General features: G+C 35.6%; 1 protein-coding gene across 3 annotated transcripts in view; it reads left to right on the top strand.

Moving 5' to 3' along the window:
- The window catches only part of ADGRB3 (adhesion G protein-coupled receptor B3), a 517279-nt gene that overhangs the window by 164079 nt on the left and 339388 nt on the right, over positions 1–13812 (top strand). For 2 of the 3 annotated variants that reach the window (XM_087915799.1, XM_026695170.2), the window contains exon 3: positions 7729–7839. The exons of the other annotated variant lie outside the window; for it this stretch is intronic. In XM_087915799.1, coding sequence (XP_087771925.1) covers positions 7729–7839 — 111 coding nt within the window. The remainder of the gene's footprint in view (positions 1–7728; positions 7840–13812) is intronic. 3 annotated transcript variants of the gene reach the window in all.

Raw genomic sequence — 13812 nt, 5'->3', positions numbered from 1 at the left:
TAACCTAAGAGTAAATCCCATTTCAACACAATAAACTTGATTCCTATGTTATTCTGATTGTATAGTTCTATACCCAGTTCTCTTTGGAAGTACAGTAACTCTGGATGAGTTCAGGGAGATAAAACATTCTCTCAGGGAAATATGTCCTGAAATATAGTTGTAAATCAGTTTAATACACTGTGTTTCAATCAGCTTATTTTGACTTTATCTTTTTGGAACAGAAAGCAGGCAAATTCATTTCCTGATAAAGTACTGGCCTGCAGCCATTTACGAAGCTTTATTTTTAAAGAATGTCTATAAAGTTCCATATGTATTTCAGAGACATTTGTATAAATGAAAATGAGGCTGGAAACATTGCTTTGCAGCATTCAGTTTTTCATTCAGGTCAGATGGGAGAGTGATTTATAGACCCTAAGCCCTGGCACATGGCTGATCTTGGGCCATCCTTCTTGGCCTATATAGGCAAGATACTGGCCAACTAATTTTTGTGCTATGGAATTGCTGTTGCTATGAAGCATGTATTTTGCATTAATAATATATAAAGCAATAATGACAGTCTTGGCTAGCAGGCTTACTGATGATCAGCAAATGAACTGGATTGAATTTATATTGCAGTAAATAAACCTGGGAAGTGAGGTATAGCCATTTTTCAAATCAACCGAGCAAAAATTGTAGTCTTTGGATAGTAAGGTGATAAGGGGTTTCAAAGACAACTACAGCAAAATTTAATTTATTGAGGGGGGGGACAACAATATTTTTTATTATGGTTAATGAAATAATACATAATTTATGTCTTCCTCTTCATATATTTGGATGTACTCTATTTAACACAAAAAAACTTGAGGAGAATACATTAGGATTACAATGCAAGGTCTGTAAGAAAATATTTTCTTTAAAGAGTCAGGGAGCTCTAAACACCATTTTATTCTAAGGTGCTTTAGGTTTAAGTTGCTACTATAATTAGTGTGCTTCCTCTTGTTCTATAGTTACTGGCACAAAATATACTAAGTTCATTTTATGTACTTTTTAGACTTGATTATTTCCCTAATGTCCATGTTTTCTAAATTATTTCTTAACCAATGACTAAACAACTAGGGTATTAACTCAGTTCTGCTGTCTGCCTGGACAGTGTAGAGCTTGCTAGAAGTAAAATGAAGCAGAAATCCCTTAAAACAATTGTTTTTGTTCCGCTTAAATAACAACACAACACATACAGTTGTTGTATCTGCAATGGTTAGCATATTATTGATTGAAAATATTAATAATATTAATATTCTAATTCTGTGAATATTAAACATTTTTTGTTTAATGTCACTGAATTTCATTTGCCTTGACAGTCTGGAGGTTAGATGTTTCTGTAGTTGATTATGTGAGATCAAGTCAGTGTTCACTCCTAGTGACTATGTCGGTAGATCCCCTAATTTGATTCTTCAAGTTTTCCATTGGTGTACCAGAATTGTGTTAGCCCAGCTTATTGCTGATTGTCTTCTCTTTTCTTCCACATTTCCTAGCATTATAGACTAGGCAAATGAATAGTAATTGAAAATCTAAAGATGTACAAAGGATAATATATATAAATTCAGTAGAAGATTGAATATGTAATATATTATACTCAAAAATGGAAAATATAGAATGCAATTTACATGTTATATGTAAACAGTTTCTCCAGGTTACTTCAGATTTTTTTTAAAAAAGATGAAATGACATAATTTTGAATATAAATGTTTGTTTTCAGGCAAGAATTAAGGATATTTTAAATGCAATTCTCATTCTTCTTACTCAAAAGTAAGCCCCATTAAATTCATTATGTCCTTTAATTCTCAATAAAAAATGAGGAAGCCCTCAAATATTTCTGTGTTATAAATTCCAGAACTCCAGCCTTTGATGAAAAACACTAATGTAGAACTGCAGCTCCAAATTTGATCCTCTCTAAATGTGTTAAGGCTGCAACACCAAAATTAAACAGCCAGCATGCTGTTTATAATATCGGGAAGTTTAAAATTTAATATTCTGGGAGTATTTAACAAAATTGGAGAATAGGGGCAATGTGTAAGATTATGAACAGAACATGCACGACTGTTGCTAAGGTTCTCATCAGATATAAGGGCCTTTTCCCTGTGTCTATACTACTGGTCATTGATAGTATACACCAGAGCTGTTAAACTCGCGGCCAATGGGCCAGATGTGACACATGCTGGCCATGCCCACATCCAGTGACAAAGGGGAAAAGAGTCACAATATGTCACATGATGCCACCATGACAATGTGAGTTTGACACCCCTGGTCTACACCATCTCATTAGAGAATACCACTAACAAAGCTAGAATAAGGGACCTAAATCTACCCAACAAACAACCTTTTTCTTTTAAATTAGAAACCACTGTGATTAGTTCAAATGATTAGTTCAAACAATTAAAGGTCTTGAATTAATTAAATGGCCTTAATTAATTTCCTTATGCTGGCAATCTTTTATGACAATGAGCACTAATGTGATTTTACTAGAGAACCTTTGTGGTGACTAAGACAACTAGGTTGTGCATATATATATGTGTATGTGTGCGTGTGCGTGTGTGTGTGTGTGAATGTATATCTATGTGTATATATATATAAACCCTTTTGTTAAGAAAATGACCAATTTCTCATAACCTATCATGTAATCATGTGAGATTTAGCTATCTTGTGCAACTTCTGCCCTTTCTTGGTTTTTAAATTATATTAAAACAGTTTTAGGAATTTTGTTTTAGGTCTTAGCTGCCCATTTTCAAGAATACTACTCCTTCTTCTTCTTCCTCTTCTTCTTCTTCTTCTTCTTCTTCTTCTTCTTCTTCTTCTTCTTCTTCTTCTTCTTCTTCTTCTTCCTCCTCCTCCTCCTCCTCCTCCTCCTCCTCCACCAGCTTCCACCAGCTATTGTGAAAATCCCTCCCAACTAGGAAGAGGGGTGGGAAACCCTTTGCATTAATGTCCATGTGTTGAGGCAACCAGCCAAAATTAACAGCACATTCTGAATAATTCAAAGAAATTGATCCCATCTTCCCATAAAATAAACAGCTAACACTTGCCTTAGGTTTGCATGTATAGGAATAAGATGCACAATTTGGCTGTCCTGTAAATTAAGAGGAAATTTTTCATACTTCCAGCTGAATTTATTATGCTGTGAAGCAGAGGAACTGTAGCCATATTTGTAGTCATACTTGGCGTATTTATTATATATAGCTGTCTAGTATTTAAATCATAGCTATGTATCAGTTCAACAATAATGACAATAACTTTGCCAAGTCAGTATTATTCTGATAATCTGGTAGTAGAAAGGAGAGAGGGGAACACAAGAAACAGATTCATCTCAGCCATTTTCCGGAAATTGTGACTGTTATGAGATTTGAACCAGGGCCCTCCTGGCTTTTCAGTCATACTTTTTGAAACTGACATGCATCTATAGTATTATTATTGTATAATTTTTATATTACTCTAATTATTGATGTTCTTATTCCCGCCAAATCATTCTCCAATGTCCAGGTTGCAATGAAATCATTATTGGCAATGTCTGATTGTTTCTTTTTGTTTTTATTTACACCAGGGGTGTCAAACTCACATCATCATGGCAGCATCATGTGACATACTGGGATTTTTTTCCCCTTCGCTAAACTGGATGTGGGCGTGGCTAGAAGGTGATGCATCTGGCCCGCGAGCTGGGAGTTTGACAGCCCTGATTGAGATCTTTGCCTTCATGCTATGAATTATTTCACATTTTTCCTTCTGCATGTGGAATATGTATGCCAAGACTTCAAATTATGCTTCTAAATGTGGGACATCAGAACTAAGAATGAGTACAGTTGTGATCTATTCTGACACTTCAGTCATGTCAGTCCAGTTAATTTAGCAAGGCATTTTCTGGATGGCAGAAAGCTCTCAGAATTGCCATAGTTTCCTCATTCTTTAATCTTAGGATTTTGTTTTCACTCAAACTCTCCTCAAGAGAATATTCTGCTGCTAATTTTTGGATTTGATTTTCTGGAACAGGGAGAGAAGGCGAGATAGAGAAAGGCGGGTGGGGGAAGAGTAGCTAGATTCTGATTTTACTGCAGCTCATTTGCAGTTCAAGTTAAGGCATCTCCTGCCATCTAGTGATGAAAACAAAATTCTACCAGCAAAATACAGAGATGAGAAAACACTTGAGGTGAAATGTTGGGAAATGAGAAGAAGCTGCAAATGATTCTAGCCATTTTATGCACTTTCATGTTGTAATGACAGAAATGAATTAGAAGAAAGGATATAGGTCAAAAGGCGTGTCAGATTCCTTTATGGTGAAATGAAACAACAATAAAAGGAAAGCAACATGTGTAACAAATATCAGATGATTTGTAGATATGTCTGGTATCTACAAGCATAGTCTTGTGATATCTTATCAAAAAATTGTGTTGTTAAAAAAAGGCCTATTCTCATCAGGTATGATTTCACATGGTGTTTTCCTCAAGGCCTCTGGAAGCTCTTCCTACTGAAAAGCCATTTCATGATTGCAAATGTTTGCTCTGAAAATATTGCTGTGAAAACAGGTGAAATTCAAGAAATTTCACTTTCACCCAATCATTCTAGTTGTTCTCTGATCAGCTGAACATATGATTTCTTTTAAGCCTGCCCTCTTTTGCATTAAGCCTGCATACATTACTGTAAATTGTCCAGTTTTTGAAAGGCATAGAATTGTGACAGCTGGTTCGTTGGTACACGGAACCTCAAGAAAATTATTATTCCCTATTCAGAACTGGAAATTTAAACAGTAATTAGAAACTCTGTCTTTCCTGGAACAACATTGACTTGCTTGTGCTTCTCAAATAGTCCTAGATAAGCTAACAAGGCGCTGGCTTGCTATTTTCACTTCTACTGAGAGAAAGAGGAAGGACAATTCAAGAACTAGCTGGGAGTTCAGGCAATCAGAAAAGACCCTTACTCCTGTCTCAGGATTTGAAGAGTCTTGAAGACGGGGTTGGGGTTTCTGCTTTCTTTCCTCTAAGGTCCAGCTTAGGAAGGATTCAGTGTTGGCAACAAGAAAATTATTATCATAGATTCTAATCAACTGCCTGGTTGCTGTTGTTTTTGTTGTTTCTGTTTTTGGTTACTTCAGACAGAACAATAGGGTGAGAGGTATGGCCTGTTCCTTTTCTGCTGCTTCTTCCACTTGATGGAAAATTAACTACCAACTGTGCATTCTCTGTGCCCAGAGGAGCTGTCAGAAAGCAAGAAACGACAGGCGCAAAAATGGAGCCAAGCAGCAGGAGGTCACCATATTTTGGAGTTGGAGATTGGGGTGATTGACTACCAGAACTTGAAACCAATGGCAGACTAGTACTAACCCTTGGCAGATTATCATTTGTGGGTTTAGACACATATAATTGGAATGAGTCATTTTTGACTCCATTTTCACAGTAGTTGTTCAAATATCAAACGTCTTTGAAGTAATACATTTTTACATAATCATTGTTTCTAAAATAAATCATGCCGTGACTAAATGTATGTTATATTTCTTCCAAAATATGCTCTTTGCAATGCAAAAATATTTTTATTATTCTATTTTTAAAAACAAAATAGAACAATTAAACAATTTTTTTAAAAGTATCCTAATATTTGACAAGAAAGTTATGTCAATACAGGTCATCTTTGTCTTACAACCATTCAAAATGACAACAGGGCAGAAAAGAGTGAGTTATAACCAGTCTTTGCACATACAGCCATTCCAGCATTCCCAAGGTTGTGTAATCAAAATTTGGGTGCTTGGGAACCCACATGCATTTACACTGGCTGCATCTTCCCAGTGTCATGTCATTGGCAATTACCACGTTCCCAGGAGTCTTCCGACAAGCAAAGTCAATGGGGGAAGCTGGATTTGCTTAACAACTAACTGCATGAGTGGCTTAAATGACTATGGCTAAAAGGTCGTAAGTTTTTAGTGACCGCTTTGCTTAGTGAGGGAAGTTCCAGTTCCAATTGGGATCATAAGTTGAGGACTACCTATGTAAGGAGCGAAGAAAATTCCCAGGAACATGAACTTCATAGCTGTCCTCTACTAACAGGAGGCATTATAGTTTTCATGAGAACAGATATCTTAAAATGAGAATTCCATGTGCAGTAGCTGCAACTGACAATACAGTTGATGCTATCATCACAGCTTATTGTTACTAAACTTTGCAAATTAATATACATTCAAATGTGTGTATATATGTATGCCTAGATGTGTATTCTCTCATACTCCTAGACTTTTTCATGAAAGCAACTATGAATATATGGGGGGCAGGATTGTGCTTTCAAGTCAATATTTGATTTAGCTATTATATTGACAAGTCCCTGCAATTTTCTTGATTTTGGAAGTTGTTTATCCTTGCCTCTTTCCTAGGGCTAAGAGAGAGGGGCTGGCTTTAAGTTCATTAAGCTGGCTTCATTCCTAAAGCTATACTAGAACCCATGGTCTTCTGTTTTCTAGGCTGGTGTTTTAATCAAACTGGCTCAATCACTTTAAATAACAATAGTGCTTATAGTCTTTAAAGTCCTCTCTAAGTGGTTTACAGAGCCAGCATATTGCCTCCAACAATCTGGATCCTCATTTTACTGACCTTGGAAGGATGGAAGGCTGAGTCAATTTTGAGCCAATCAGAATCAAACTGCTGGCAGTGGGCAGAGTCAGCCTGCAATATTGCATTCTAACCACTGCACCATCACAGCTCTTGGTTACCTGGCTCATAAAAGAAGAACAAGAAAAAGAATGAGGAAATTTGGTTTAGCTCAATTAATGCTGTAGGCCTGCCTGTTTCTGGGTTATGAAATCTGGGCATGCTACTTGTGGCAATGAACAATAGAGCCTGTCACACTGATGCTAATTCTGCCAGAACAGTTGTTTCTATTTCTAAAATAATGCCATATGTTGTGATGCTGCACTTTAAAGGTGTTGGGGCACACAGTTATGAGCAATAAAAAAATAGGTTTAAACTGCTGGAGATTAAGTGATTTGCCAAAGGCAGTGAGAAAAATTATCAGTGCTGTCTTGTGTTTTAAATAGCATCTCATGATTTCCATGCAGGAGTTTTTAAGATAGGCTTTTATCCCCCTATTAAAATCAAAGAGTGATTCTGTTTTAGAATGAACAGCGGGAAGGAAAAAGCCCAGGGACTTCCGTGTCTTTTGTAGCAGAGAGTTTTCAGAAGCAATGAAAGTAAGACACAGCTGCTGTTGCATCCAGATTACACAAGGCATTTTAGCCCTGTCATTACAATACATTTGTACTGTTTTTGTGAAACTTTCCTTACCATTCCATTGGCTGGGAGGCTTAATCAGGAAAACTATTGATCTCAGCAAGAAGCACCAAGTTTTATTGCAGAATGACACCACTTAATGTGTTGGTGATAGTTTTCTGGTGTGGTTTGCACTGATTTAAATATTATTTCTTAATATAATGTATGTAGCTTAAATAATTGATTTTGTACCACGGCTGTTTTTTTTAATGTATCACAATTCTGAAATATTTATATAAAAATAACTTTAAACAAATTTTAGATTAAAACCTCTTTCCAAACACAGGTTGAGGCATTTAAAACAATATAAAACAAAGCAAAAACAGGCCTTGTAAACTGATGTTCTACTAATGCCCTCTTCAGGTGTTTTTGTCAAACAACTGCATGAGATAGTATGTGACCTTTTGAGAAATGTCTACGCACAAGCTTTCATAAACCTTTATTCTGTCTTTAGAATTTGGAATGATGGGAGATCATACAATTAAAAGTCAGCGACCTCGATCTGTTCATGAAAAAAGGGTCCCTCAGGAACAAGCTGATGCTGCTAAATTTATGGCACAAACTGGTAATACATTAATTACCTTTTATCTCCTTACTGTGTTTAATTTTAGCAATGCCACTGCATGTCTCCATAATCTTTTGCTGCATATTTGTCAGTTTTCTGAGCTGATACTTTAAAAAGCCATTTATTCTTATTTTTTTTAACCACCAGTTAAAATTCATAAATAAGAGATCTAAGACAAGTGTGCAATACACATGCAATCAATATGAAGTTTTTAAAACATATTTATTTTAATATGAAAGGTGTATTAAATTAAAAAAAACCCATTGTTAATCACACATTCAGAAAAAAAGTATGTAATTTAATGTGTGTCTGTGTGTGTTTAAAAAAGAAACATGTAGAGTGAATGGAGGAGGTTTCACAGCTTCAGGTTCAGATTACTGGGTGACAAATTATGTTCGATAAATAGCACAAGTAAGTGCCACAATTCTCTACTTAGATATTGTATCATGGTGTGCCCTTGTCTATTTAGACATCAACCCCATTTTTACTAATGGGAAATAGAGAAAAATGTGCAAAAGATTTTAGCCTGCCTTTCCCTATGATTAACAATTCAACAGGAATACCGCATTTCTTAAGCACAGTGACTATAAATTCATATTATGAAATGCAGTATGATTTAAAATTACAAGCTGCGCTCAGTGACATAGCACCCTCTTTATAAGCAGTAGTATATCCAGTTAAACCCTCAGCATTTACCAACAGTGCTGGAAAAAATTTTTACCCTCAAATCCTGAAAAGCTACTCCCTATCAATCATTAAATTAGGTGGACAGTGATGAAACCCAATACAAGGCAGTTCTCATTTCATCTAGCCATTTGATTTTCCTAAAGGCAGACATATTTTATGGCACAATATATATCATCAAGTCACTCAAATACAATCATCAAGCACAAAATTAACACCATAATCTGCCCAATATAGAGCTTCTTCTACACACAGTTACTTGTCCAGTATGGTTAAGTTTTGTGCAGTGAGGTCCTGAACACAAATAAAGCAACAGCAAACACAGGGCTGGTGAAGTAGATTTTCTCCATGTTGATATTCTGATATTGGAGGAAAGGACCATGTGTTCTGCTCTCTACACATATTTGTTTAATATTTTCCCACGTGTCCTACAGTAAATTTCAGTGTAAAAAGTTTCCTGTGCTGTAGAGGCTCTGTGTGTAGACAATCATGATTCTATCAAATAAACTTCTGATATAAATAATTTTTGATAATCTCTCACTCATAAGGTAGAAAACAGGGGTTCTCTGAACCATAATTTAAGACCTGAAAAGTTGATAATCTGAGTTGGAAAATATCAATATGATCCAGTCCAATTCAATTTAACTACCATTGCTTTTATTATAGTTAAAAACTTTACACAGTTATCTTTAAAGTTTTTAGCTTTGATCCAACTGAGGCTCCATTCATCACTGAAAATGTACTATCTTGATTTTTTTTTAAGAATATTAATCACATCTCTCTTTTGCAATCACAACAGGACTGCCTTTCTGGACATTAAAGCAGCCATATAATGCTAGCTTCTTATGACCCACATTTCTCAGTCTGATTTGTATTTCCACAGAATTACCATAAAATGGTGTGATAGTCTGCTATAGTAACCTGTAGATGAAATAATTCACAAGCACATACTTCAACACACTTACAGTGATCCATAGAGAGCAACAGTATAAATGCATCCACCCTCCTGAGTAAATGTTCTTATGATTCAAATAAAATGAATATTTAAACCCACTCCCAAAAACATTTTCCAAAATCCTGATAATCAAGTATCTTATATCAGCCTTTTCAAATAAAACCCACTTGTCTAACATAGAGCAAAGCCACTTGTATCTTGCATATTGTAGGTTAATTCATTTTGCAAAATATTATGCTCTGTTTTTCAACACAGTTACTAATATCTAGTCCATCTCTTCCTTTTTCCATTCTGATTTTCTTTTAGTACTGATCATTGCATATGTGATTCACTGTGAACCTTTTCTTTTCTTGTGATAAAATTAATGTGGTATTGCCTTCAGTAGCATCATTAGACTCTTCTAACATGCATCTACATTTATCTGTACTTGCTCGGAAATTAATAAGATTGATAAGCGGAATTAGAAACGGCATTCATTTGTTTCTGTGACTTGAAGTTATTTCTTGTTTATTTTCCTGTATGTATATTTTTTAAAGCCTAGGTGATAAATCTTGATTATTTGTCATATCGTGTAATTATTTATGAGTAGCAGTTAAAATTGTTCGGAATAGATTTGCAGTGATATCTATAAACTCATTTCTCTGTTTTAAATAAAAAATAATTAAAAATGAGGGGAAAGACTAATTTTGATGTAAGAGGTATTTTAAGGGAAAAAATAAACCTTATTTTTATGCTGCATTCATGTGTCTGGTTATGATAATTATGCACTGCTGACATTGAAACACCTCCACCCAGAATACATTTTGTGCTTTTCTCTAGCGAATGCAGAGTTTTTCTGCTTTCAGGCAGCTATTTTCACTTCAGTGGAGAATGGAAAACCAGTTTTTCCCATATGTGTCCTGCATTTTCCATTGAAGGGAACTGAGAAGCCTTTGTAGATGAAGAAGCTGTAGGATTTTTATTCTCAAACAAATGTGCACCCTTCAAAACAAGAAAAGACCCCTTTCCCGCACTGATATGGACTGATGAGGATTCATAATGAAGTAGAAATGTTACTGAATCCATGTCATACATCTTTTTTTTTATTTTAGTTTCAATGAAGAGAGGGGAGTGTGGGTGGGGAATATATTAAATGAAGGTGCTAGATGTTTGTTAGAGGAATTTGATCATCACCATGTTTCAACAAAAAAAAGTCCACTAGTGTGCATTGGCCCTAACAGCACATGTCTGCAGCATGACTGTATATATTCTCAAACCATGAGTTATGCTTTCCTCCATATTATCCTCTCTTTAGGTATTAAGAATTTAAAATTATCATCCAGGTAAGTGTGATATAGATTTGTGGGCCATTTTAATCAATACATTTTGCTTTGGCTACTTTTTAAATGTACTTTTGTGTTTGCTTATAGTTCAGATCACTCTTAGTGTAGCAAGACCTTAGAAATCTGCTCCAGACAAAATAAATTCATGCTGAATGTAAGCTTCTGATGTTTTAATGAAAATCTTTGTATGACAGGGCCCTCCAAAATGTCCAGTATCTATTAAATCTCTTCGGGAAAAGATATAATTAATTCAGTGGGTTATACGCTACATGTACTCTTTTTACAAAGGGTTGAGTACATTCAGTAAAATTTGTGGGACTTGCTCAAGGACAACTGATGGCAGCATATGCTTGTAGAATTCTGGCATGTATTATAAAAATAATATGTATGTATTTCACAGCTGCCATCTCTGCATGTCTTAGTTATATAGGCTTGGTGCAATCAAGAAAGTACTTCTAATATAACTTTTAATTAGACACAAAAAAGAGGATCATTATTTAGTCTTCAGTCCCATTACCAAAGTCATGAGTGAAAGCTAAATCTCAGTTGACAGTAAGGCCCAATTAATTCAATGGAGTACACGAAGCTCAGTACTGGGGTGTACACAATGTGGATAGTAGTCTCCTGAGACATGAACAGTGCAGTCATATGCTTGTTCCCCTCTGATTTGCCACAGACAAAACCTATTCCACAATCTAATGAATCCTAGGCTTGTTCAATAATAAACCAACAGATTTCTTCCTGGTTTAAGCTAGTAACTGGTGGATCTAAACTTCCCATGCTATCCTCTCCTAGCAGATTTTATCCCAGTACAAACAGGGACTCCATTGAATCGTTAACCTATGGGACCAAGGTCAGGGAAGAATGGGGAAAATTCCAAAAGGAGGTGATGTCCTCAATTATCCAATCAGGCTTCTGCATCTCAGCTTATATTGTTCAAAATGATCTCACAACTGTCTGGAAATATTTAAAGGCAGACCTAAAAAAGCTTCCACAGGCAGCAGAGTAGTTCATAAGTCAGTTGCATGTGTCAAAATCTGAATCCCTCCTGAAGTCACATACTGTTTACAGCCTAATACTCTCAGCATTTACCACACCTTAAAAGGTTTCTTTTTACCCCCAACTGTTAGCTCGTTCCACTATTCTTGAACAAGAGAAATATTTAACACTTTTGTCACTGTTTTGTTAACAGTTTGTAATCTTTGTGAAGCAGATGAGCAGGCTTCCTACCTTTCCCTCGCTACATCATTTGACATTACACAACTATAGTACCCTCTTTTCCTGCTCCCAGTTTTGAACGTAGAGGAGCACATATATCTCTCTGCCCCCCTTGAAGGTTATTGTCACTTACTTACATGTCGGAAGCAGACAATGAGATAGGAATGAATCAGTGCAAAAATTTAAAATCCCATTCCATACTTGACCCAAAGGCTTTTTCAAGAGGCAACTGGATGATTTTTTTGGTTTTTCTTTGAAGACCTTTCACTTCTAAAGCTGAAGAAGCTTCTTGGGTTGTCTTCAAATGAAAGATCTTCAAAGAAAAACAAGAAAGTCCAGTTGCCTCTTGAAAAAGCACCTTTGGGACAACCATGAATCTCCATAGACATTCCATATTTGAGGTGCCTTATCCATCTCCCTGCTTTTTAACCTAATGTCAGTCATATCTATGATAATGGCTGATTTCTTCTAGTTAGATAAATTTCATTTTGTCAATCAATCTATTCATCAACATCTGTCACAACCAATACAGTAAGTGAAAATACTTGAGTCATGTTATATTTTGGAAACCACATTGCCCAGGTCTCATTCCCTAGATGTGAAACTTAAAAAATAAAATAACATATTAGCATTGGGGTTTCTATGCAGATAGACATGTTGAACTAGAGATGTCTTACTAGAATGCTGGTTAATATATTTCGGAGTATATTATGCCATGGATAGTGTTTTAACTACAGAATCCTATTTTACATGTCTTACTTGATAGGAATAGAAGACATTTGTTTCTATTCATGAGGAAGAGGAAGGAAGGAAGGAAGGAAGGGAGGGAGGAGGCAGGGAGGGAGGGAGGAAGGAAGGAAGGAGAAAGGCAAAGAAAAAGATAAAAAATACTATATTTTCTTGCTTGGGAAAATCCTAGCAACTCTTTGGTGGTCTCAACATTATTTCTTGTTTGAAAAATCAAGAACTATGCTATTTACTGTATAAAAAGTTAAGAAGTAGGCTAAGCATAATCATATCAGACGTCATATGTCAAATCAAAACCAGAAAATAAACAAATTCAAGTGGTTTACATTATTCTCATTCCACTTCTTAATGAAATGAATAGAGCAGCTAGATTTTAGGCTGAAGTTGATTTTAGGATAATATGGATGAAGTGAATGTCTTCTTCTGTAACAGCATAAAAGAAAGACATTTTTTATATGGAAGGACAGAAACTTGATAAGAGAAGTGACTATCTATATCTTTGTAATTATCCAGAAAAGCAAGCCCCCCTTCAAATATCATTACTGAGTTTTATTTTTAAGGAGACAAAAGAAGACAATGTTCATTATGTGGAACATTATCATACTGATTGTGTTTAATTTAAGTTGGATTTATATTTAATCATATTAAGTTTTGTTCTGATGTATCTATTCCTTTGCTTTAGCCCACCCACTTCTTGACATGTGGCTCATTACATGCCATTCAAAGACTTAGAGTTTAACCCTTTGTTTAGCTTAACCCTTGGTCTAAAAAAAAGTGTTGCATGGTCTTTTTTAGGGCACAAGAGTAGAGTGGTTTGCATTTATTTGATAGTAGGATTCACAAGCATAGCAGAGGAAATGAGCAATGGACATGCACAGCTTCAGAAACAGTTCAGAAAAAAAGTGCTTTATTTTCCTACCACTCTTTAATGCAGCCACGTTGTTTTCTGGGATCACCCAGCTGCCACATGAACCCCAGAAATGATGTAACTGCTATGGTAGGTACAACATTTCCAAACCCATGCAAACTTAAAGGACCTTTTCAGAA

The sequence above is a fragment of the Pseudonaja textilis genome, chromosome 1 (assembly GCF_049901715.1).
Source record: "Pseudonaja textilis isolate UNSWEBS1 chromosome 1, rPseTex1.2, whole genome shotgun sequence".
In the NCBI taxonomy this organism is placed as follows: Eukaryota; Metazoa; Chordata; class Lepidosauria; order Squamata; family Elapidae; genus Pseudonaja; species Pseudonaja textilis.
The sequence above is the reverse complement of the archived record's forward strand: the minus strand, read 5'-3'. Positions and strand labels throughout refer to the sequence as shown.